Here is a 25,483-nt window from a genome sequence, read left to right as displayed (position 1 = left end):
AATCTATCGGGCAGAAATTGAGATATTAAGTGTTAAACTTTGCTTCTGCTTTACGGAGTGAAAATTTTAACTTCAAATATCTCGTAAACTACTCGATAGATTTTGATTATATTTTACCTGTATATGAAGACTATATTTGTATATAATTGAGATATTATGAGTTAAACTTTTCTTCTGTTTTACTGAGTGAAAAGTTTACCTTCAAATATCTCGTAAACTACTCAATAGATTTTGATTATATTTTACCTGTATATGAAGACTATATTTGTATATAATTGAGATATTAAGAGTTAAACTTTGCTTCTGTTTTACTGAGTGAAAAGTTTACCTTCAAATATCTCGTAAACTACTCAATAGAATTTGTTTATATTTTATCTGTATATGGAGGCAATTATTGTCTATAATTGTACAAAATTTAGTCAAAATCTATCGGGCAGAAATTGAGATATTAAGAGTTAAACTTTGCTTCTGTTTTACGGAGTGAAAAGTTTACTTTCAAATATCTCGTAAACTACTTAATAGAATTTATTTATATTTTATCTTTATATGGAGGCAATTTTTGTCTGTAATTTTGTGAAATTTGGTTAATATCTATCGGGCAGAAATTGAGATATTAAGAGTTTAACTTTGCTTCTGCTTTACGGAGTGAAAAGTTTACTTTCAAATATCTCGTAAACTACTCAATAGAATTTGTTTATATTTTATCTGTATATGGAGGCAACTATTGTCTATAATTTTGTGAAATTTGGTTAAAATCTTTCGGGCAGAAATTGAGATGTTAGGAGTTAAAGTTTGCTTCTGTTTTACGGAGTGAAAAGTTTACCTTCAAATATCTCGTATACTACTCAATAGAATTTGTTTATATTTTATCTATATATGGAGGCAATTATTGTCTATCATTGTGTTAAATTTAGTAAAAATCTATCGGGCAGAAAACGAGATATTAAGAGTTAAAATATGCTTCTGTTTTACGGAGTGAAAAGTTTACTTTCAAATATCTCGTTAACTAATATCTCTAGAATATGGCGATTTGTGCCAGTTATACACCTAAATTTTCTCTTCAATTCGGTAAAGAATTCATTAAAATCTGATAAACACGAGAAAAGATATAAGCGTTTTAAATTTTAAGGAATTCGAAACGAACTCGACAAGAATTAGAAAACGTACAAAATTTAATCGTGAGTATCTCATTATTAATAAAACTTCGCCATTTATACCGAATATAATGCTAACTTTTCTCTAAATTTCGGCAACGAAATCATTGAAAGCTAACAAATACACAAGGAGCTATAAACATTTGAAATTTGAATAAATGTGAAAACCTCTAAAATTTAACTTTCAAAATCTTGTTAACTATTATCTTCAGAACATCGTAAATTGTACTAATTATACTCCAAACGTTTCTCTACATTTCGGTAAAGAAATCATAGATTTGTGATAAATAAGAAAGAGATATAGACATTAGAAATTTCACCGTATTCAAAACGGATTTGAAAACATCAAACATTTAATCTTGAATATCTCAACTGTTATCAATAGAACATTGCCATTTATATTAATTATTCAGCTAACTTTTCTTTAATTTCGGTTAAGAAATAATTTTTTAAATATTTTTTATGTCCGCCATTATTGATTATTTTTCGCGTACCACCAACCAGCGTACCACAGGTTGGGAATCGCTGATGTAACCTATTAAATATATTGATGCAATAGAATGGCTGAACTTGGACTAGCAGGACGAATGTGCGGTGATTCTGGCAGTTGGTTAGATGTCTAACATTTACAGGCATACATCCTTTTCATTTTAATTGATAACGACCAAATAAAGACCTGTTTGATTGTGACCAATTGGTTGGTGAAATAAATGTTAGCTTTAGCACGAAAGGTGTCCCAACTGTTTACCCAGTCCAATGGAAGCTGGAAAATTTGACAATCCTCTTCTTTTTTTTTTGAAAAATGCAACTTTTTTATGTCCTGAAAGTTACTTTTTCAGGAAGAGGAAGTGACGCGAAATGAAAATCGGACGAGTTGTTCCGCTGACACGATTTTCTAAAAATGGAAATAATTTCGTATTGACAGAGTTTTGTTGGGTTAAGGTAATTAACGTATCGCGCAATAACCTCCGAATTCGTTGCCCTTTTCAGTGCCTGAATTTTCTCTCGTTGCAGTCACCACATTCAGTGAACTGTAGAGGCTCCTCAGAAGAGATAAACTAAGGAGCTAGCAGCGGATTTCCGCTGAAAGGAGAAAGAATGTTACACAAATTCTCATTACCTCGATCAAATTTCATGGGAATTGATTTTTGGCGATTCATGGAAAGTTTTTATAATTTATTTCAATAATTGCTCCTTCAGAACTATTCATTTTTCTCTTCATTATGTTAGGACTTGGATCTTTATTTAGGAGTGGTGCTGTCTTTACGAACCTAACTTGGAAACATCAGCTTTCAGCTATCGATTATTCAAATACAAACCTATTGACCTACCAAGACGACTAATTTTTATTTTATACATATTAGGCAATTTAATTTATTAACGGAATAAATTGTTTATGCCTTTAAAGTCGCCTTTTATTACATTTCGCCGGATATCAAATGACTTGCACAGGTTTGATGGTCATTAGAGATTGAATAGTGGTTTTATCATGTGAGATTGTGGAGAGGGAGGTACTTAGTGTATGAAATAGAAAACCAGGTTACTGTGTTGGGCTGTTCGTGGGGACTAATATTGCAGTGGCATCTGCGGTCAAACCGGCTCTGCAGACTGTTACGCAATGTTGGTGGTCTAGGTTTAATGTTACATGTAAACAGAGCGTGTCCATCAGGACCTTCCTGATACTCTAGGTCTTTAAATGAAGAGGCGTCATCAGAGCAACAATGTGTGTGTAAGAGAGGGAGAGAGAGAGAGAGAGTTGGGCCCATTATCGGATATAGATCCCCCCTGCGGTGTGTGATTAGGGGGTACAAAACAACCATTCGCTACATATGTGGGCGTGTCGGTCTGTTCTTGTCTGAATGGGCATCTGTGCTTTTGGGTATTTGAGCAGGAGAAGTTTAGATGCGATTAATTAATTGCGAACGCTTTTGAGTCCAACCGCGTTCCTGGGTTGCCAGTGTTCAGTTGCCCGAATTAAACATACACAACACATTCATCTGTTCAGATCGAATGAACAGGCATCCGCGTAATCAATAAACTTCACACCTGCATATTTAATCCCAACCTTCTGAGTTTTGGTCAGCTTCGCTTGCTAAAGCATTATTCTCTAAGCTAGGAGATCGAGTCAACCCTCGAGTGTAAAGTTGCGTGCACACTAACTTTAAGTGAATCTGGTTTATAACAACATATTTAATGTTTGAAAATATTTTCTGGCTCCATTAAGCCAAGAATTATATCGTATTAAGGAAATCCGGTGCAATCCCTCGCAGGACTCTCTTACTGCAACCATCGGACCCCGGTTTATGAAATATAATTATTACTTATAACTTTTGCGAAACCCTACAATTCACTATAAATGAAATCATAGAAGGAAGCGATAAGTTTTTATTATTAATTTTTAGAAGACTGTAGATTATTAATAAGAAAAGTAATCTTTAGTTGGGCCAACTTGCAAAGCGGCCAGCAAATTTTTGAGAATGCCTCTGGATTTCTTCCCCTTCTCTGTGTATCTTTAATCTTAATAATTAACACATTTTGGATTAGAAATCGTATTTGACTGAATAAAATTTAATGGTGATTTGAACAGGTAGAGTTAAGATATTTTGACTATAAATTTAAGTACTGTGGGTACCTTAAACCAGTGTTTCTTAAACTATGAGTCGCGACCCCTCCAGGGGTCGCTGAAATATATTGTGAACTGATAAATTAATTCACTTATTAACATTTCAGTAACAAGTAAATAGAAAAAATAAGTTTTTTTTGGTTTACTTCAGTAACTCGCGAACATTCAGCAAGTAGTGGGGATATATGTTGTAGTGATCTTGTCAAAGATACCGAGCAAATGAAGTATAAGTTTGTAGTTCTGTGGCACTACACTTTTCAAAGGAGTTTAAGTTTCGCCCAATTGCACAGTGTCCGTTAATCTTTCAAATACTTGGTAAATGTTAGTGGCAATAAAGTTCTACGTTTCATACAAATTAAAAACATCCTTACTTCCTTACGATTTATATTAGTTGAATTTGTACTCTAGAAAGGATAAGTGGCTAAATCATGCTAAGAAATATGAATCTGAAAAAGAAGAAACCAAAGCGACTTCGAGTACATCGGAAAATAAGTAGAAAATACAAGAAAAGAGCCAGATTTGCCCAAAAAAAGAACATAAAATTAATCATTTCTGCAATACGGGTTTACTTTTAATAATTATCTCGATAAACGCAACCGCTTTGTCTAATCTGCAACGAAACTTTGCGCAATGAAAGTATGAAGCACAGAAAATTAAAGACATTTTGAAACGAAGCATCCTAATCACCCAAATAAAACAGTCGAATACTATCTAAGACTTTCGAGAGATTAAAAAAAAAAACTAAGTCTTGATAAATATGCAACTACGTCCAGGAAAAATACTTATTAGCATCGTACGGAGCATAGTTTTTTGATAGCGAAAGCGATAAAACCTTTTACAATTGGTGAGGAACTTGTATTGCCCGCAGCAGTTAAAGTTACTGAGTTGATTCATGGTAAAAAGTGTGCAGATGATCTGCGTAAAATTCTATTATCAAATGATACAATTTGTAAATCTTTGTTTTTGCATAATTTCATTCTTTATTAAATCCCTATGGAGGAAAAAATAGTGAAAAAATTCTAGAGTACATTTTTCATATCAATAAAAGGCCTAAAAAGTCTTAATGGTGGAAGTTAGAAGTGGTATGTGGGCGTGGTAATTGAGCCCTACCTACCTACGGTCCTATTGGCCAGTATACACGCCCACTAGACCAATGTACGATCCGCCATTAGGATTTTTAATGTTTTTTTCTCCATTAAAACAATAGTTTAGAATTTTTTAACTATTTTTTCCTCCGTAGGTATTCCATAAAGAATCAACTTATGCAATAAAAATGTATACTATAAAAATTAATGTAATTTTTAACTTAACTGTTCTATTCCGACAAAATTCTACAATTGAAACACGATAATTAAAACATTACATATTCTGCCATCATTTATAAACAGTAGTTGTTAATGAAACGTAAATTAAATCTTTAAAATAATTTATGATGGTAATTGCATAAATTCATTCTTTACTAAATCCCTATCGAGAAAAAAATAGTGAAAAAATTCTATACTACATTTTTCATGAGGATAAAAAGCCTAGAATGTCCTAATGGTGGATGTTAGAAGTGGTATGTGGGCGTGTAATTTGAGCAAGGTTAACTCCCACCTAACTACGGTTCTATTGGCCAGTATACACGCCCACTAGACCGTTGTACGATCCGCCATTAGGATTTTGAATGCGAAATATTTCTACTAAAACAATAGTTTAGAATTTTTTAACTATTTTTCCCTCCGTAGGTATTTCATAAAGAATCAACCTATGCAATAAAAATGTATACTATAAAAATTAATGTAATTTTTAACTTAACTGTTCTATTCCGACAAAATTCTACAATTGAAACACGATAATTAAAACATTACATATTCTGCCATCATTTATAAACAGTAGTTGTTAATGAAACGTAAATTAAATCTTTAAAATAATTTATGATGGTAATTGCATAAATTCATTCTTTACTAAATCCCTATCGAGAAAAAAATAGTGAAAAAATTCTATACTACATTTTTCATGAGGATAAAAAGCCTAGAATGTCCTAATGGTGGATGTTAGAAGTGGTATGTGGGCGTGTAATTTGAGCAAGGTTAACTCCCACCTAACTACGGTTCTATTGGCCAGTATACACGCCCACTAGACCGTTGTACGATCCGCCATTAGGATTTTGAATGCGAAATATTTCTACTAAAACAATAGTTTAGAATTTTTTAACTATTTTTTCCTCCGTAGGTATTCCATAAAGAATCAACTTATGCAATAAAAATGTATACTATAAAAATTAATGTAATTTTTAACTTAACTGTTCTATTCCGACAAAATTCTACAATTGAAACACGATAATTAAAACATTACATATTCTGCCATCATTTATAAACAGTAGTTGTTAATGAAACGTAAATTAAATCTTTAAAATAATTTATGATGGTAATTGCATAAATTCATTCTTTACTAAATCCCTATCGAGAAAAAAATAGTGAAAAAATTCTATACTACATTTTTCATGAGGATAAAAAGCCTAGAATGTCCTAATGGTGGATGTTAGAAGTGGTATGTGGGCGTGTAATTTGAGCAAGGTTAACTCCCACCTAACTACGGTTCTATTGGCCAGTATACACGCCCACTAGACCGTTGTACGATCCGCCATTAGGATTTTGAATGCGAAATATTTCTACTAAAACAATAGTTTAGAATTTTTTAACTATTTTTCCCTCCGTAGGTATTTCATAAAGAATCAACCTATGCAATAAAAATGTATACTATAAAAATTAATGTAATTTTTAACTTAACTGTTCTATTCCGACAAAATTCTACAATTGAAACACGATAATTAAAACATTACATATTCTGCCATCATTTATAAACAGTAGTTGTTAATGAAACGTAAATTAAATCTTTAAAATAATTTATGATGGTAATTGCATAAATTCATTCTTTACTAAATCCCTATCGAGAAAAAAATAGTGAAAAAATTCTATACTACATTTTTCATGAGGATAAAAAGCCTAGAATGTCCTAATGGTGGATGTTAGAAGTGGTATGTGGGCGTGTAATTTGAGCAAGGTTAACTCCCACCTAACTACGGTTCTATTGGCCAGTATACACGCCCACTAGACCGTTGTACGATCCGCCATTAGGATTTTGAATGCGAAATATTTCTACTAAAACAATAGTTTAGAATTTTTTAACTATTTTTTCCTCCGTAGGTATTCCATAAAGAATCAACTTATGCAATAAAAATGTATACTATAAAAATTAATGTAATTTTTAACTTAACTGTTCTATTCCGACAAAATTCTACAATTGAAACACGATAATTAAAACATTACATATTCTGCCATCATTTATAAACAGTAGTTGTTAATGAAACGTAAATTAAATCTTTAAAATAATTTATGATGGTAATTGCATAAATTCATTCTTTACTAAATCCCTATCGAGAAAAAAATAGTGAAAAAATTCTATACTACATTTTTCATGAGGATAAAAAGCCTAGAATGTCCTAATGGTGGATGTTAGAAGTGGTATGTGGGCGTGTAATTTGAGCAAGGTTAACTCCCACCTAACTACGGTTCTATTGGCCAGTATACACGCCCACTAGACCGTTGTACGATCCGCCATTAGGATTTTGAATGCGAAATATTTCTACTAAAACAATAGTTTAGAATTTTTTAACTATTTTTTCCTCCGTAGGTATTCCATAAAGAATCAACTTATGCAATAAAAATGTATACTATAAAAATTAATGTAATTTTTAACTTAACTGTTCTATTCCGACAAAATTCTACAATTGAAACACGATAATTAAAACATTACATATTCTGCCATCATTTATAAACAGTAGTTGTTAATGAAACGTAAATTAAATCTTTAAAATAATTTATGATGGTAATTGCATAAATTCATTCTTTACTAAATCCCTATCGAGAAAAAAATAGTGAAAAAATTCTATACTACATTTTTCATGAGGATAAAAAGCCTAGAATGTCCTAATGGTGGATGTTAGAAGTGGTATGTGGGCGTGTAATTTGAGCAAGGTTAACTCCCACCTAACTACGGTTCTATTGGCCAGTATACACGCCCACTAGACCGTTGTACGATCCGCCATTTGGATTTTGAATGCGAAATATTTCTACTAAAACAATAGTTTAGAATTTTTTAACTATTTTTTCCTCCGTAGGTATTCCATAAAGAATCAACTTATGCAATAAAAATGTATACTATAAAAATTAATGTAATTTTTAACTTAACTGTTCTATTCCGACAAAATTCTACAATTGAAACACGATAATTAAAACATTACATATTCTGCCATCATTTATAAACAGTAGTTGTTAATGAAACGTAAATTAAATCTTTAAAATAATTTATGATGGTAATTGCATAAATTCATTCTTTACTAAATCCCTATCGAGAAAAAAATAGTGAAAAAATTCTATACTACATTTTTCATGAGGATAAAAAGCCTAGAATGTCCTAATGGTGGATGTTAGAAGTGGTATGTGGGCGTGTAATTTGAGCAAGGTTAACTCCCACCTAACTACGGTTCTATTGGCCAGTATACACGCCCACTAGACCGTTGTACGATCCGCCATTAGGATTTTGAATGCGAAATATTTCTACTAAAACAATAGTTTAGAATTTTTTAACTATTTTTCCCTCCGTAGGTATTTCATAAAGAATCAACCTATGCAATAAAAATGTATACTATAAAAATTAATGCAATTTTTAACTTAACTGTTTTATACCGAAAAAATTCTTCAATCAAATCAAAATTAGGCCCATGATAATTGAAATAAAACATATTTATGTAAGGATTGCTACTTTTGTATTGAACGTGCAGCTGAGTTGATTCATGGAAAAAAGTGTGCAGATGATCTGCGTAAAATTCTATTAACAAATGATACAGTTTGTAAAAGGATTACTGAAATTGTTGAGGACTTGTTTCAACAATAATTGGAAAGAATTAAACAAAGCCCAAAATTTGCCTTACAGTTTGATGCGTCTATAGATAGCTCAATTGTCATTATCAGTAGGATATTGTCATGAAAATAATGTATATAAAGACTTGTTATTTTGCTAGATATTGGCAAGTCATAGAACAGTGAAAGCTATATTCTTAAAAGTGGATGATTTTTGTAAACAAGAAGGAATGGAATGTGGTAACTGTACGTTGGTGTTTGTACTGATGGAGGTGCGGCCACGACAGGAAAAAAATGTTGGATTTGTAAAGAAACATAAAGCAGAAGGTAATAACCATCGTACCAATGGGTGAGTTTTCAATTTTAATATCAATAAAAACAAAGTACCGTTCCAGTATAAAAAATATTGAAAATGCTAATATTTTTGAGAAGATAAGTGAACTAAACTTGTCTCTTCAGGGAGAAAATACTAACATTCTCCGTCTGATAAACAAAGTAAAAGCATTCATAAAAAAATTAATCATTTGGAAAACTAAAATAGAGAGCAACTCCTGTAAAATGTTCAACAGCATCAGTGACTTTATTATTGTTAATAATTTAAGTTTTAAGTTGTCTTCAGGAAGTACAACAGATTATACTTGGTCATTTGGGCAACTTAGAAAATCAATTTCAAAAATATTATACATTCAGATATTGAATCTAATCAGTTTGATTGGGTATTGAAACCATTGCTGATAGAAATGGACCAAGTGCAACATTTATCACTAAAAGCACAGCAAGAATTTGCAGAACTTTCTGCTGATGCTGAAGTCTTAAACTTGAATTTCCCAAGAAAAGTTTTTGGATTGGAGTTAAAAAAGAATATCCAACAATCTCTGACAAAGCATTGAAAGTTCTTTTGCCATTTGCCGCCACATACTTATGTGAATCATCATTTTCAACTTTAACGTCAGTAAAAACAAACTACCGTTCCACTATAAAGAATATTGAAAATGCTATGAGTCCTTCAATAACAAATATTTATCCCAGATTTATTGTGTGAAGGTAAACAAGCAGATCCTTCTCATTAAAATTAATTAAACGATTTTAATACGAAAATTTGTTTAAGGTTTTCTAGTTTTACAATAATAACTTATTTGTGATAATTTAAAACAAAATTTATATCGTTTATTATTTTTAAAATGTGTTTATATCAATTCGATGTTCTAATTGCTTTTATAATATAAAAATATTTCTAAATATATAAGCCTAAAATTAATATGCTTTTTTTTTTATTTTCAAAAACTTCAATTTTTTCCCGTTAAAAAAAATCGAGGATAAATTTAGGGTGTTACGCCTGATCTTTCCATATATAGGCTTATTATATCTACAATCATATCCATGTCCTTAAACCGACTTACAGCCTAATCGTTAGGTGTTAGGATATGTAGGATCGGAATGAAATTTTTACTTTAAAAAGGGGTAATTTTTGTAATTCTTGTTTGAGTTTGGTACCAGCTTTTATCTCCTTGCTAAACTCAGTAGGCTGTTGCTGGACAGTGTGTGGAGTCACAAAATTGCCATACGATGCAATTAACACTGTGCATTGTTTTGCCTCCAGTATCTGCTCAGTTCATTGCATATAACGTGCACACCCACTGTCGGTATGTCTGTAACAATTCTCTTTTCTTCTGCTGCTGCCTCTAAACACATTCCCACATCCATGAATACAAAGTACCACCGACCTGGTTTCTTCCCCCACTATCATTCTTCCTCTCCACACTCCCTGCCTCTGCAGAAGTTCATACATTATGTAAACGTAGGTCCCGGCTGTTCGCCTCCAGTTCGCCAGTACTTCATTCAATTTGTCCAAGGTTTATAAACAACCATGGCTTCTTAGCCGGACCGCTTTGGATTTGGTTAGTTCAAAATTGTTTCAAATAAATGGTTAGTTGCCACATTCCCTAATTTCGTTTTATTCTCTCTTATTGCTGGAAATGTTCAAGCTAAAGGAAAAAAGGAATATTTCAGGACGCTTAAGCTTTTATTGTGTTTGTCCCTCAACATGGACAAACTACATTAACTTTTGAGAAAATAGAAAAAAATCAAGTAACCTCTCCAATGAAAGAAACTACAGCACCTGATTTCCAATGATCCACGTATTTTAGTGAAGTGTCCCCTTTTCATTTTTGAAGGAGGAAAGAAAGGGTTGCTTTTAGCCCTAGTAGGATAAACTGTAGTTCCGGTAAACTCTCCAGGGAATTCTGTTATTTACTGTCTTTGTTATTTGAAAGGATTGAGAAAAGTGGAAATGGCGTAAGTATATGTTCGGAATGGGAAGAAGGTTGAGGTGAATATATGTTCTAGGGTGGCAAGCAGCCCCCCAAAGAAAGAGGGGCCTTGGCGGAAGGAAGATCTTTCTCGTTGGTTGGACACGGAGGAGCTCTACAGTATGCCCAACTTTTTCTAGAGGACATAACTTGAAATTTGTCCAGTTGCCGCTGTCCCCGGCAGATTGGAAGGGGACTCCTGCACGTTCTACTTTACCTTTTACTAGTAAATGGTTTGGGGACCCTGGATTATATCTGACAGAGTGTAGCTATAGTTCTTCCTAGTAGATTTCTTCTGCACCCTACATCTCCTACTGTTGTTGGTGCGGCGCTTTATAATCGTGTTTCATGAACCATAAGACATCTCATACCAAACCTATCCAGAACCAGAACTATTTCAAATTACACCAAAAAACTATTTTCCACTGAAATGATTTTTGGCTACTATCAAAACTACATTTCTTAGGTTTGCAATCACATTACTCATTCAAAAGTTTTCTTTTGTTGGTAAGAAGATTATTTACTCCAAAGAAGCCCCTCCATACTGGTCGAAACTTTGTTTCTTAAATAACTATATCACGAGCAATTACTGAGAGCATGTAATAATTCTCTAATAGGCAATAATTAAGGCCTTGGAAGTCTTCTTTTTTTGTAGTACAACCTTCGATAGGGATGCCATCCACTCTACAACTGAAAAAACCGTTCTGGGGATTACCAAATCGTGTATTTCCAGTGCACGTTTGCAATATCTTCTGCTAGAGGAAGACAGAAATGGCTAAAATTTAGCATAAACTCTCATGAGGAAAAGGGAGATTACGATATACAGTGATGTAACGGAGGATTTGAGTTGTGCAATTAAGGTCCAATATCTGGGGTTGTACTCATTTAGAAAGAAACCGAATAAAGCCCCTGACAATGCAGGAAAACATGGGCTGCGAGGTCATCTGATCAATGAAAGACTATTAAAAAAGAGACTACTCTACACCGTAGTATTAGTAGATAATGTAAATGTATTGAAGAACAGTCTGTTAAGCAGAAACGGCATTAATGACGAAAGCTATTCCGATATCCGCATTTGAAGCGCATGTTGTTAAGAAGAGGAACGGAAAGTGCCTTAGTGAGAGATGTAGAAAAGAGTGATTATAGGAAGTACCCTAACTAAATTTGAGTGTAACTTTAGAAGCCATTATGTACACAGGCAGACTTCCGCCTGTAGAGTAGAACGTTAAGGAAGTGCAGAAGTGCACAGTTAATGGTTCATTGAAGATTTAACATTCTCAGTGTTAGGGTAAATATTTTTAAATAAATCAAACTTATGCCTGTTACATAAATTACATTATACGAAGTAAAATTTATAAGTGAGCTCACTTACAGGGAGATTATTGAAGGAGAAGGAAGTGGAAGAGCAGGGATAGGGGGAGAAGGACACACATTAATAAATATGCCTGGGTAAAGGAGGAGCGTGAAGTGCAGTTAATGAGATGATCTGAGGGCGACGCGGGGCAGGTAATCTAGTGAAGATGGCTCCTTAATCAGATCTTTCTGCCGGTAAGCCGAGTAGTGGAGGTGGAAGCGAGCTAGAGTGGGGGCCGCAACTGGAGTATTCCTCCAGGCTAACGCTTCACTGTCACCTTAAATTAGGTAAAATCAGGGCCGTTCTGGCTTGAAGCTGTCCCTCCTGTTTTCCACTGCATCACAATTCACTCTTCTTTCCTGGCCGGGACATCCCAACCCACCTATCTTCTCTCTTATCCGAGCAGAGCAGAAAGTAATTTCATCTGTGACGTATTTCATTGGTATCACATGACGTCTGCTACCACACAGTGATGCGGGTCCTTTCATATGCCCACATATTAACAATAAAAGAAACATACCATAATCCCATTTTAAGGAACGTCCTTCCCAAGACTTCCTGCTATGTCCCGTCCGACTACCACAAGCTACGAGTATTTATTTAAAAATAACTACACACACAAAGATCTATAAACTTCGTACAGTTACATACAGGATCCAAAAATCACTTCAATCTATCGTCTTGAAGACTATAAAGTCTCTGATGGTCATTCGTGTAGACTAGTGTAGAAGTGGGTTATTCAACTTTTTCCAGTAAACAAATTTGGAATTGAGCAATGCTTTCAATTTACCCGGATCTTATAGGTGGTGCGAGGATAGTTTGTTCTGATGGAGCCACATTTAGGGGAAGCAGTTTCCCAAACGGTATCACCCAAAACCTATTTTCCTGGAATATAAAACTGATGGATGGGTAATTTAGATGGGTAAATGGTGCACGATGTTTAAGTGTAATCGGGAAAAATCGGAAGTTCGCATCAGTAAAGTGGCGCTTTAAAGGATTTCGGTTAATACATTTCATGTAAACAATTCTAAGAGAATCGTCGATGTGTCAAAACGGAATAGGACGTTCGTTGATTCAGCGATTTTCAGCTTCTAGGATATAGTGATTACAAGCGCAGACAATAAGCTAAAAATGATAGAAAATTTCAATTAATACCGAATGGATTTTCTCATCTTTAAGATTTTCCGGAACATGGCGCCTAAGATTTTCTTCTGACCCACCAGACTGAAAAATAGTTTAAACTAAAACTTGTAGTTAGGAGTGCTTCTAAAGTGTCACTTTATGTATCTACCATTTATTTGCAGTCATTAAAGAAGAGAATAACCTTATTCATCGAAAAGTATGAGATGTTGTCAAGACTCGGCCAATGTAATCAAATCAATAAGATTGGCCTGAGATGCTCACAAGTGCAAAAGCCTCTAGACAGTTCAATTAGACGATAGCAATTGATGTAAATTAGACCATGAACTTCTTTATGTTGACAGTTAAATCAGAATTACATTAAAGCATTGCTTTCAAGGCTAGAGAGAAGGGTATTCTAAAGACCAGTTTGGGCATGTCTGGCGGAGAGAGTTGGGAGGGCTGGGGGGGTCTAGAAGAGAGGCGGGGATCTGCTGCCAGAAAGGAAAAGCAATTAATATGAAAGGAGAGCGATAGCGGACAGAAAGGATGGAATAAGTTGATGAAAACCTTCGATCAGTTGCTCGACTCGTTCGACCCCCTCGTGAAAGACCATGCTCATAGCTCCTGTGTATTACATTATTTGTTTCTCTAACACTCTACCTGATCATCACTAATTCAATCTTACAACAACCTCAACCTCACCGTTCTGCTCGTCACTGTGCCTCGCCCCCCCGTGAATACCCCCTCTCTATGTAAATCCTGGCTTTTCAATTAATAAATCCGCTTTCAGAATTCAACAGAAGAAAGATATGCATTAGGTGGTTTTTTCGAGGGAAATCTTCTAATAGAGGATATCCTTTTCAAGTCTCTAAAGATTTTCCTTGATTAATACTAAAAGGAAAATGTAAATTTGTTTTATTCAGTAACACTCTTATATTTATTAAAAGCTTCCAGAGATACCTGAGTCAGAGTTTGGTAAAGGGAAAGAGAACAGCTGGAGATAATGTGGACTAAACATTTCCACTCTAGTCCTGGATGGTTATTAACGGTTTCTAAGACTTTTGGGGCAGGTATCAAAAGCCTATACTAATCCCAAAACTGCGTCCAAAGAAAAATATTTCTTGTAGGAGATGCAGTTTCAATAATTAACGTTTCTGAAAATTTTGGTTTTTCTACTAAACACATAGCTTTCAACTAGGAATAACCTCAATTATCCGCCACGGTAGCCGAGCGGTTAGAGGCGAGGCCCTCAAAGCTAAGTTCTATTGTGGTGCTGGGTTCGATTCCCTTGGATTTTGTTTAATGGTTACCATGAGAATTTAATAGTAAAGAATGTTTGTCAGTCGCCTCCGTCCACGACACCTAATCAAGTTGTTGGAAGTAAAGCCCGCCTTAAATTAAAGCCATTAAAAGATTTGAAAACAAAACATACTTCGATGACTTCGATGTTACACTTGTTCTATAATAATATGATACTGATGAACGTTGCTTGATGTCACAGCTTTCCAAGAACTACACCAAAATCAATGTAAAGTTTCAAATCAAAGTGAAAGGCCTCACATAAATTAATGATGTCCACGTTTACTTTAAGGAGAAAATATTGAAAATTGAACAAAAATCGAAAAACGATTTATACAGTTACAGTGGACAATGAATGAACTCAACCATAGAATATGTTAAAATGTCCTTTGGGGAAAATTGTGACGTCTGCCCTTCCTAAAAACAGTTTCCTAGAAAAATCATTCAAATAGGATAACAGATTTTGAGTTCACAGGATGAAGAAACTATTCCAAGGACTTTGTGTAAACTCTTTAACACTAGACATCTCGGAGCCAGAAATAATTTTTGTAGGTGAATTCGTTTTAAGACAGCTGGGGGAAAGATTGGAGTTGCTTGTCCTGGCAATCATTTAGTGCTTTGGTTCGCTTAAACAAACGGTATTCTGGCAAGGAATAATTTGTTTCAAAAGTCAACACTAGAATTGTATCAGTTAGAACCTGGAGGATAGCGATTAGAGGAAGTCTTGTGAGGATTCACACCAGTTTACGTCACACTTTAGCGGGATGGCTCACTAGGATGAAAAAAGAGTTAGTTTCCGTAAGTGGAGCAGTGAAGAGAGGTAGATCTAGTTGCAACTCTTCTGGTGGCACAACACACTTCAGACATACCTACGTAATAGTAGTCTCTCCGGTGACCAATAAAAACCCTTCTTTTCCTTCTGGCTATCTGTAACACAGCCTCTTCTATTCTCACACGAAGCAAGGGCTGCACTATAGCCTCACTCTACCACACTTACAACCTTCTTCCGTTTCCCAATCTCCTATTATCCTTGGGGCGGGAAAAAACGCTTCTTCCATCAAGACGAGAGAGAGAAAAAAGAAGAAGAAGAATGAGCCAAAATCACTTGAATTATTCAGATGGGGGTACGTGCAGGATTGAATAAAACATCGTCTGTTCTGATGATAGTACGATCAGTCCATCGAGGAATTTGTACGGCCGATCAACGCAAGGATAAGAAGTAAAGCTTGGCAGAAGGAACAAACCTAAGGACGGATGGAGGACAGTGTGTATCTCTTGACTGGAGCCGCTCCTACCATTGTATTGATTGTTAAGGTTCATTAGAGAGACCCGGGCTTGCTCTGTTGGATTTCCCTTCTGACCTCTTTAGAACCTGGCATTTGTCCTCTTCTCCGTCAGGGCCGTCACATCGCAATTCTATCCAATTCGTTTACTACACAAAGAAAAGAACAACTGAATAACATTGTTAAATAACTAGCTCTTTCGGATAATATTCTGGAAAATCTACCGTATGAACACTCAGCCAACATTCTGTTAGCGAGTATTAAATTAGTGGCGAACATTTCGAGTTTAAAAAAATTGCATTCGTGATTTCTTACAGTTCTCTGGTGACTTCATTAAAAATCCATCGAACTTTCCGGAGAAAGTTAACATAATAATAGAGAAAATTAACAATTTTCATGGTTTGTATGGAGGGCAGTTACCGCATTACGAAGCCAAAACCAATGATAGTAATACTTCCTTAAAAAAATGATCTGTTATCTAACAGATCTTTGTATAATGTAATCGTTGAAATAGCGTTATAGTATGTGAAAGAAGATCAGATTAGATCCTAAATATTAAAACTTAAAAATTGTTAGAGTCCAGACAACTTGTCCAAGCTCCGCATCAGCTGATTTTAAGTACAAATGACTTTACTCTACGAAGCTAATCCTATGCCCGATCTTAACAAGCGGAGAGAATAGCAGTTTGGCAGAGATGGTAATCTCGTGTATATTATTGGGTTCACACCATATTTTGTGTGTACATATCTTGTTACAGAGTTACAATGTAATCAGATTGTTGGCGTTCAGTTAGTATACAATGACATTTATGACGGACATGACGTGGGCCAGTTATATTGACGTATCCATCAATGTTAAGTGATTGACAATCAGTTTGTTCCTCACTTGAAGTAACAACATCTCCAATGTTATGTTATCAAACACAGACGACACCTTGTACATTGATTCACATAAAAAACTTATTTTTTTCTCATTTATTTAGACTTTGGAAAATTCATCCAAGTAAAAGGTAAAACTTTACGATCGAATCGATAGTTTTAGAATATTTGTGAAATTTAGAGAAGTCCCAGGTTTTAAAAATGGGAAGCTGCCAAGTCGCAGTTAATGGACAATTTCAAAAGAAAACAACTGTTCTCCCTCTCTTCATTAGGGAAGAAACTTGACTAATTAGGAGTGCGAATGGGTGACTTCACAATGATATTAAGTTGTTCGTAGGAACCTGGAAGGAGGTAAAGTATTAGGACGATCTGTTAAGGGAAGTAATGCATTAAATACCGGAAACCTACGAGCAATACACAAGGTCGTGAAATTACAGTTTAAAACGTAAAAATAGTTCGTGCATGAACCACTGAGGTCTCACCTCCTTCGTACCAAATTTCATGAAGAATTACGCTTTTAACTTAGTTCTGTTCACAAACGAAAATTACGTAGTTATAGATTCTTACGGGTCATTCTCTTACTAAATAAAGGTTAAACTGCTTAATTAAGGTGATCGACAAAAACTGCATGAAAATCCCATCCAAATCTTACTCCTATTTAGGAAAAATATGGCAATTGTGCTGCATTCGCAGTTTAATTCCTTTTCATTTTTTAGGGAGAAGTCCTGCGATTGCAGTATATCTAAATGTTTTCTTCTTTCTTAAACGGAAGTACGATATTCACATGTTAGTATTTCTTATCCGTCTTTAAGAGAATTACTGTATTTGCAGTTAATTAGTTACTAGTTATAGGTAACTGAACCAGACATCAAGTTACCGCCTCAATCAAGTTTTTTGTTCAAATATTTCCTGTTCGTAATATTATTGAAGTAGGTAAACTAGTTCGATCAATACCAAATAGTTGCATTGATAAATCAATTGTAGGCAGGGAAGTCGTATCGATTTTGTGTACAATAAGCCCTTTGTTCGGCCGACTTTAAACAGACATGAAACTGTTAATAACTAACACTGTGTTCATACGTCACGTGTGAATAATGAATATCCCTTTCAAATCCTGTATTTCCTATTCATAGTTCTTTTAATAATAGAATTAATTAAAATGTATCCATGCCGAGAATCTGGGGGGGGCTTTCACACGGGTTTATCGAGCAACGGTGTTATTTTCTTTAATTAAGGGCGCCGACTTGTGCCTAAAGCCTATTTGAGGGTACGTTTAGCCTCAGGGCAAAGTTTCTTTCTACAAAACCGGATATTGAGCTGTAAAAGGCTTCTAGGAAGAGAAAACCTAAGGGCAGTCAGCTGGGACTAGAATCCGGTCCGTTGGCGGGGCAGTCCAGTGCACTGGACCACTCGGCTGATCTTTCCTCCTCATTCTGAACTTAGTTCAGGCATTTTCTCAAAGTTTGCTTAAATCAGATTATAGCAGGTTGCTGAATGGGATTGCTGTCTATCAGTCTGCTGCTCCCAATTAGTGGAGGACGGACGAATTGAGTGGAATGTAAATGGCGAATTGGAAGGAAGCATTCGTTACTGTTTCACATTTAAGGTTTATCAAAAGATTAGGTTGCCTCCCTTGAAAGAAAAAAGTCTAAGGGCCAACAGCTAGATTCGAACCCGGGATCTCCGCGTGGGATTCCAATCCGCTAACCAAATTAGAACAGTATTGGCCACCGAGGCGCAGAAGGTCATTGTAGCATCATAGAATACTTCTGTAGCTCCGAATTCCCATGAATACTGCGTGTTCTTTGTATGAAAATTGATCCAGCCGGATGAGGTTACATCAGTACCCATTCATTTGAAACATCGTCAACAGTGCAAGTAACTGGTTCGAAAGAAAAATATCATCATTCTAAATAGGAGAAATATACTGGAGTTGTTAGCTGCATTGCCAGTACGCGTGGAATTTAGTTTTTACCTCAATCTGTCCTTTTACTGTAATAGTGCGTACACAATATTTTTTATTATTTCTCGTTAGGGCCCCTACTTCATGTTCTGATGACGTATACAATGTCAAGAGTGCATTATACATAGATCTAAACATTTTCAGTTTTTTTTTCAAGGTCACAACCTGGCAGCTTTGGCTGTGGTGAATGGTGGATTTTTTTCTGAGGTGTCACTTCAGACTGAACGGATCTATTTCTAAGAGAAAACATTATTTTTATAATATTTGAAAACTGAAAAGTAAGCGCACAGGCACTGAAAACGTGCTTACCGCTGCTGTAATGAGATTCTATTTGTTGTATAGAATTCTGTTTATAAAATCCTTGTGAAGAAAGTTGAGAAAGTAATTTTTCTGGCGCGAAGTGCCATTTTTCAAGGCAAGCCGTCCACACCTGTTGTTGATGTCGGGGGTGGGTGAGTCTGGTGACAATCTGCTGCTCCAGGGGCAGCATTGCCGCCTCTGGACTCCATCTCGCTGTTTATTGTTACAGCTGACCACGTGCGCCCCTTCCTGCTAGCCAGATCTTCATCACATCATTTATTTAACTGGGTTTTCCATTATATTACCAAAGAGAGAGAAAATACCCTCTTTACTATATTTCATGGTTTTCCCTGGTGTGTGTCTCCATCAGAGAATGGATTTCCCAAAAAGCTGGCGCTACAAACATTAGGATTAGGTAAAAAACTTCTGGTATAGAACAATTAAACTGTTCCCTCTAACTCCATTACTTACAGATATAAGGTACAATGTACAGGATTCTGTGAGTTACATTCTTCTTTGTAATCCCAAATAGAAAACTATAAATTCTAATGACAAATTTGTTTCTACTTGACAAAGCATCTTTTCAGGAAAGATACTCACATGACAAACTTGCTCCTCAAACTAGCAGGTCCTCTCACGATATCTTCAAGTTGTTCGTCGGCCGGTTAGATTTTACAGACTTTGAATTTTTACAAACGTAAACTTTTTTGAAGGCACTTTTTCGGATTCAAAATGGATATTTCCAATAAGGACCCTAAAATCGAAAAACTGCTCAATAACTTTATCTTTTCTTACTGTTAGAGTGAGAAAAAGCAGAACTTGCTAATTCTGGAAAATCTACTTTAAAAAAGTGTCACAACGATTTGCTGCATTTGTCAAAAAATTCTAATTGTAGGGTGTTCAAATTTCAAAACTAAACAATGGACCTCAAAGTTTCTATCTCGAGTTTTGGACCTCAAAAACGAGATTTCTGATGAAAAATAAAAAATTAAATAATCTGCTTGGTTACAATATGAGAGATATGAGAAAGAAACAAGTATGTGTAAAGTTGAAAGGTTACAAATCAATCTTAATGAAACTACATGAATCTAGGGATATTGAGGTTGCTAGTGGTGGGGCACTCCTGTGGGCTAATGGGAAGAACCATTGTTGGACCCTCTGTTTTATTCATTCACGGCGGTATTAGTTGGGTTTGTTTATTCGGCCATGCAGCTCAAGGAGAACAATTGGCAGCCATGTTTTTCACGATGTTGTTTGGCTTCCGCATTCTCTCAGTAAGAGTAGCCACAGCTTCCTGCTAAATTCCTTAGAGCCGCGTGTATTATTTACCAGCCGAAAACCTCTCGTTTTGATTTGGAAGGTTTTTCTCTGACAAATGGTTTTTTATTTTTATTTTTAGGGCTCCACTAGGAATAGTGACCGACTCAAGGGCCACCTTAGCTCAAGATACAATCTATAGTATACAGAATGGTCCAGGAGTATTAAAAGTATCGCTAGGATTTCAAATGCTAAAATAATCGAAGAAGGAACTTTGTTTTTCTAAACATTCTCCGATTATGGTTCCATCGATATTTATTAAACTTGGATTCTGTTCGATTATTTAATAATAAATCATTTTTATTTGAAACAATTTTCACGAACAAAGTTCTTGCAAATTGTTTTTAAGATGGTGTACTTAACTTAAAAAAATACTTCTGAATTTGATGGTGCCGTTAATGCCAGTTTATTTTCCTGGATAACTAAAAAAGGCAGTTAACTTCAGTATTAATACCAAATAGATTGGAAGATGTAATTTTGAAATGAGTGTAATAAGACCAAGTCTTAGGCGTGTTCACTTGCATTGTGTTCGTTACATTTCACGACCTAATTGCTCTTGTTGCTCCTGTATACTTATTGAAGTATAATAAGTATATTTTGTAGAGTATAGTTCGAGTGTGCTACATATTAAATTTAAAATCCCTTTTTGGGTTACTTTTTGTGAAAACTATCATTTTTGGACTTAAGTTTTGTTATTACGAATATTTGAAGTAAATCCTCTCAATAAAGATTTTTAAAAAAACCACGATAATGAGGCAGTAAGAAGTAAAAAATAGTAAGTTTTCCTTAAGTAAGATCACTATTTCAGTGAAATGGCCACCCAACGCGATAATAATAAAGTTGGAAACTGGGAAATACTTGTAACTGTAATGTGACGTAAGGGACTGTGCAGTGCGGGGTGTGAAGTGGGCTATATTCCTGGTGTAATTTATATTGTATCGTATTTTGGTAGAAGTGTTTGCTGGTCGGACTACATGTGAAGGATGTTAGAGAAGAGGCTGTAAGGGGGTGTATTGCTGGTGCGGCAGAGTGCTCCAGGTTTGCGACAGTGGGAGGAGATACGACTCGGAGAGCCCCTCATGATGAATGTGGCACAGTAGCTCCTCCTCACGACAAGTTTCTCCGGCCATAGTAGCTCTCTGTCTTCTGCTCGCCTAATTCTCTTCCACCTTATGCACTAGTATCTTTACGCTGCTCTTCTTTCAGCCATAAAACACTTTTGCTCGCTTTGATGGCGGGGCTTTGCGAATTTATGAAGTCCAAGAGCCTGCAAAACCCAGACGAGCTTCCTGCAAGTAACTGCCGCCACTGCTCGTATATATATATATATACTATAAACTATATATATATAACTATTCAGGATTTATTCATTACAACTTGAACAAATAAAAATGCAAGTAGAACGTTTTGAATATTTATGGTTTACTTAATTTGGGACTTCGCTCCCTCCTATTCACACTCACACACTTGTGCAATGGTTCTTTGCTTCTCTCAGATTTCCTGCAAACTGAGTCCCTTCCAAGGTCGGTCGTGTGGTCTCTTTGGGGTGGCTATAGGTCCAGAGGGGCTTTGGCTAGAGGGTTTCCCTCCCCTCTGACGGATAATAATGTCTTCTGCTTCCTGTAGAGTTGCTTTATCGTACTTGGCGCCACTGAGACGAACCCTCAATATATCGTTATTAATTCCTGTCTTCCCTTCTATACCGTATACATTCTTGCCATGTAGACGGTACAAAAGGATGGACATTTTTACGTGAGGCAGTACACCCTCTCTAGCCGTCTTTAGGAAGCCGGCCTGCCGCAATGTCACCGTGCTTGCTTGCACACTACAGAGTGTCCGAGCTTACGCCGCGCGCGTTCCAGTGTCTACTTCAAAATGCTCAACCAGCACAGATTCGATTAGCCAATGGATTTGCTTTCTGCACTCTAAATGACATCACGTGTAAAATTAGGTCACCAAAGTCTTATTTTACCCGAATCTAATCGATTAAATCGGCTCAATCGCTCATAATCGTTTATGCAGAAACACTCCCAAAGGTGGGATTTTAATTAATTTATATTAAGAATAATATCAAAGAAATGTAAGTTAAACTAAGCTTTATTGTTCGTTTAGATTAATAATATTGTGGCAATTTAAGAAATTTGTGTTAATATTTACTGTTTTTAGATTTGTTGAGTATCCTCCTTGACGACGACTATATTATTAATCTGAAGGTAAATTAATCCATTTTATTCAAGTTATTAAAGTTGCTCTGCACTTAGAAGGTTTGCTTAAATAGAACTTCGTTCTTTATCTCCTGAACACAGAAATAAAGTAGTACATATTTCTTTACTTTACCTAGTACACACAATATTAAAGCCAGTACGACTTTAAAATTATTCAGCAGTTAATGTCAGACTCATGCCGGGGGGGGGGCTCTTAAAATCCAACTGACTTTGTCTCCCTCTAGTGGGTTACGCTGGCCGGCTAATTTACGTAGGATTTACAAAGTGGAAATGAGCAACACTAAACTTATGTATAAATGTACATATGGTGTGTATGTGTGCATGTATTATACAGTTAGATACAAGGATTAGGCTGCAATTAAGTATTCTCTTTAAGTTCATACAGGGTATGCTTTCTTACACGTCTATCCCATTATATTATATTAGATTTACAAGAGTACATTAGTGGATGGTAGAAGAACACATTTAGTTCGAACTCGATGAATTGAGTGGGTGTTAGTGCGATAAAGAGTATTCCTTCGGACTATTCCTGTACCAAAGCGGTCTGCATGTGATATGGTCCAGATTCGCCTATCCTGTCATCTGCAGTACTCATAAACCATCGAGGGCTAACACCGCTTAGCTTGTTGATTCTCGCATTATTGGGCTGAGTTATTCTCAGGGGTTTGTCTGATTCACTTCCACCTAAAGGGTTATTTCCTCTAGCAATTAAAAAAAAAATCTTTCTGTTCGCAGTTCCGCCCAGAATTCATCAGACCACATCTGGTAACCCGATAGAAGTGAAGAAAGGGTCAATGGTTACTCTAGAATGTCGAGCCGATGGTAACCCTGTGCCAACGATAACATGGACGAGGAAGGTAAGTTCTAATTATGACAACCTACAGTAGAATCTGGAATTGTATTAAATACTAGATCCTTAACATGGACAACGATAATAAAATTAAACATAGCTATTGTAACGATTATTATGTAACAGCAATGGAGACTGTTAAGGAAATTTATAACTTTCCGATTGGGTAATCGACAGGATGAACAATCGACAAAGTGATTGTAGCAGTGCGATTGCGTCATCCAATCACATTCAATCAACTTTTGTTGTTAATAAACATGTTAACGATACCTAACTCCCAGTTACGTAATAGAATTATTAGAAGTCCGTTAAGCGTTCACTATTATATTCATTGTTTCCTAAACGCTCCATTTTATAAGAAAGCTGAACTTGTGCTTGCAAGCCCGAATTTCAAGATGAATCTGTTCTTTGCCAATGAATTCCGTTTAAATCTCAACTGCGCTTCTATTCCTTAAATGTATGCATGATGACGTATGTTTTTATAAGTTTGGCTTTGGGTTTTTTTTTTTTGAACATTTAGTCTTCACCGGCTTAAATTTCCCCCTCTTTAATAAAAATAACAGTAAAATACATAAAAAGAAAGCTGCATGCTAGCTCTCCATAACGTTATCATGTTGCTATCGAACATGTAAGAGAGCACTAAATACAAACGGTTGGTTTGCACGCATGTGCACACTAAATATGTACATGCTAATCATGTATACTTTATGTACATGAATATACTCGAATACCTACTTATGTACAATAATTCTGTTTTGTCCACTTCATAACATACATTTAGCCACATAGTATTGCTTTTTTCTGTATTTGCCAATACATTTATTTAAAGTGGTAGATTATAAAATAGACACTGTATTTATATTGGGTTCATGCGGAAGAACTAAACTATTACATTCTAACTTCCTTGCGCTAGGTTTAGAGATTTCCGTTGTCAACAAAGACAGTTGTAACTTCCTTTTCGTCTCAAATGAAGAGGAAGTATTGCGACTTTGGGTTTGGATCATAAGCCCAAAGCCAAAGAGCTTCTGGGTATGTGAAATGGTGGTAAAGCCTCACTTTACCAATTCTTACAATTTTTCGAAACTAAACTCATACATTGCCCGAATTTCAAAACATGTTCCACTCTCATTTAAAAAGTAAAAAGAAAAGTAAAGTAATTGGTAGTTGGACGGGCTTTACGTCATAACGTAGGTATCATAAACGGAGGCGAGTAGCAAATATACAATACTTTACCGGGAATCGAACCCAGTACCACAATACATATTAGCTTTGCAGGTCTCGCCTCTAACCGCGTGGAACACCATTGAGTTATATGTAGGAAAAGTTATACTAGTTTTACCTCCTAGTGTGGGTCCCAACCAATCAAAATGCGGAGTTTCACCTTCCCGAGATATTTTAGTTTTAGAGCTATTTTGTTCTTAAACTCACAAACAAACACCATTTTATAAAAATTATTCATTTCTGGAATAAGTTGGGGTTAAGCTTTCCCTCACAATTTTGGTGTAACGGTCTGTCTTATCACCTGAATGTCCCTAATTGCAAAACTTCCACTTATCGGTTAGTAAGAGATTGTATAACGGGTGCTCTCTAAAATTACTGGGATGCACACAGTAAGATATTGTAATTGAGTGCAAGAAAACAGTAAATGGGAGGATCAGCAGGTGTCTGGAATAATAATTCATTAGTGGTTTGTACGTCACGTACGGTAGGTGAGTTCCATTTCATGAGCTCGTAAACATCAGGTGTAACGAGTTAATTGGAGATTAGAGCGAGACGGGGTGCATTATTATTACAAGCCATTCACTGCTCCTGTAGTCACCTCGTCCCACCTGTTACTGCATTTATTACATTGATAATTACACGCGCCTAATTTGTAACTAGAGACAACATGTGATCACGCTT

The 25,483-nt window shown here is 35.6% G+C and overlaps 1 protein-coding gene across 2 annotated transcripts in view; it reads left to right on the top strand.

Annotated features, from left to right (window-relative positions):
* The window catches only part of LOC141455771 (protein amalgam), a 553,007-nt gene that overhangs the window by 392,387 nt on the left and 135,137 nt on the right, over positions 1 to 25,483 (top strand). For both annotated transcript variants that reach the window (XM_074131135.1, XM_074131133.1), the window contains exon 4: positions 23,467 to 23,588. In XM_074131135.1, coding sequence (XP_073987236.1) covers positions 23,467 to 23,588 — 122 coding nt within the window. The remainder of the gene's footprint in view (positions 1 to 23,466; positions 23,589 to 25,483) is intronic.

Source organism: Rhodnius prolixus, unplaced genomic scaffold (genome assembly GCF_049639745.1).
Source record: "Rhodnius prolixus isolate KJV_2025 unplaced genomic scaffold, Rpr scaffold_4, whole genome shotgun sequence".
Taxonomy (NCBI): domain Eukaryota; kingdom Metazoa; phylum Arthropoda; class Insecta; order Hemiptera; family Reduviidae; genus Rhodnius; species Rhodnius prolixus.
The sequence above is the reverse complement of the archived record's forward strand: the minus strand, read 5'-3'. Positions and strand labels throughout refer to the sequence as shown.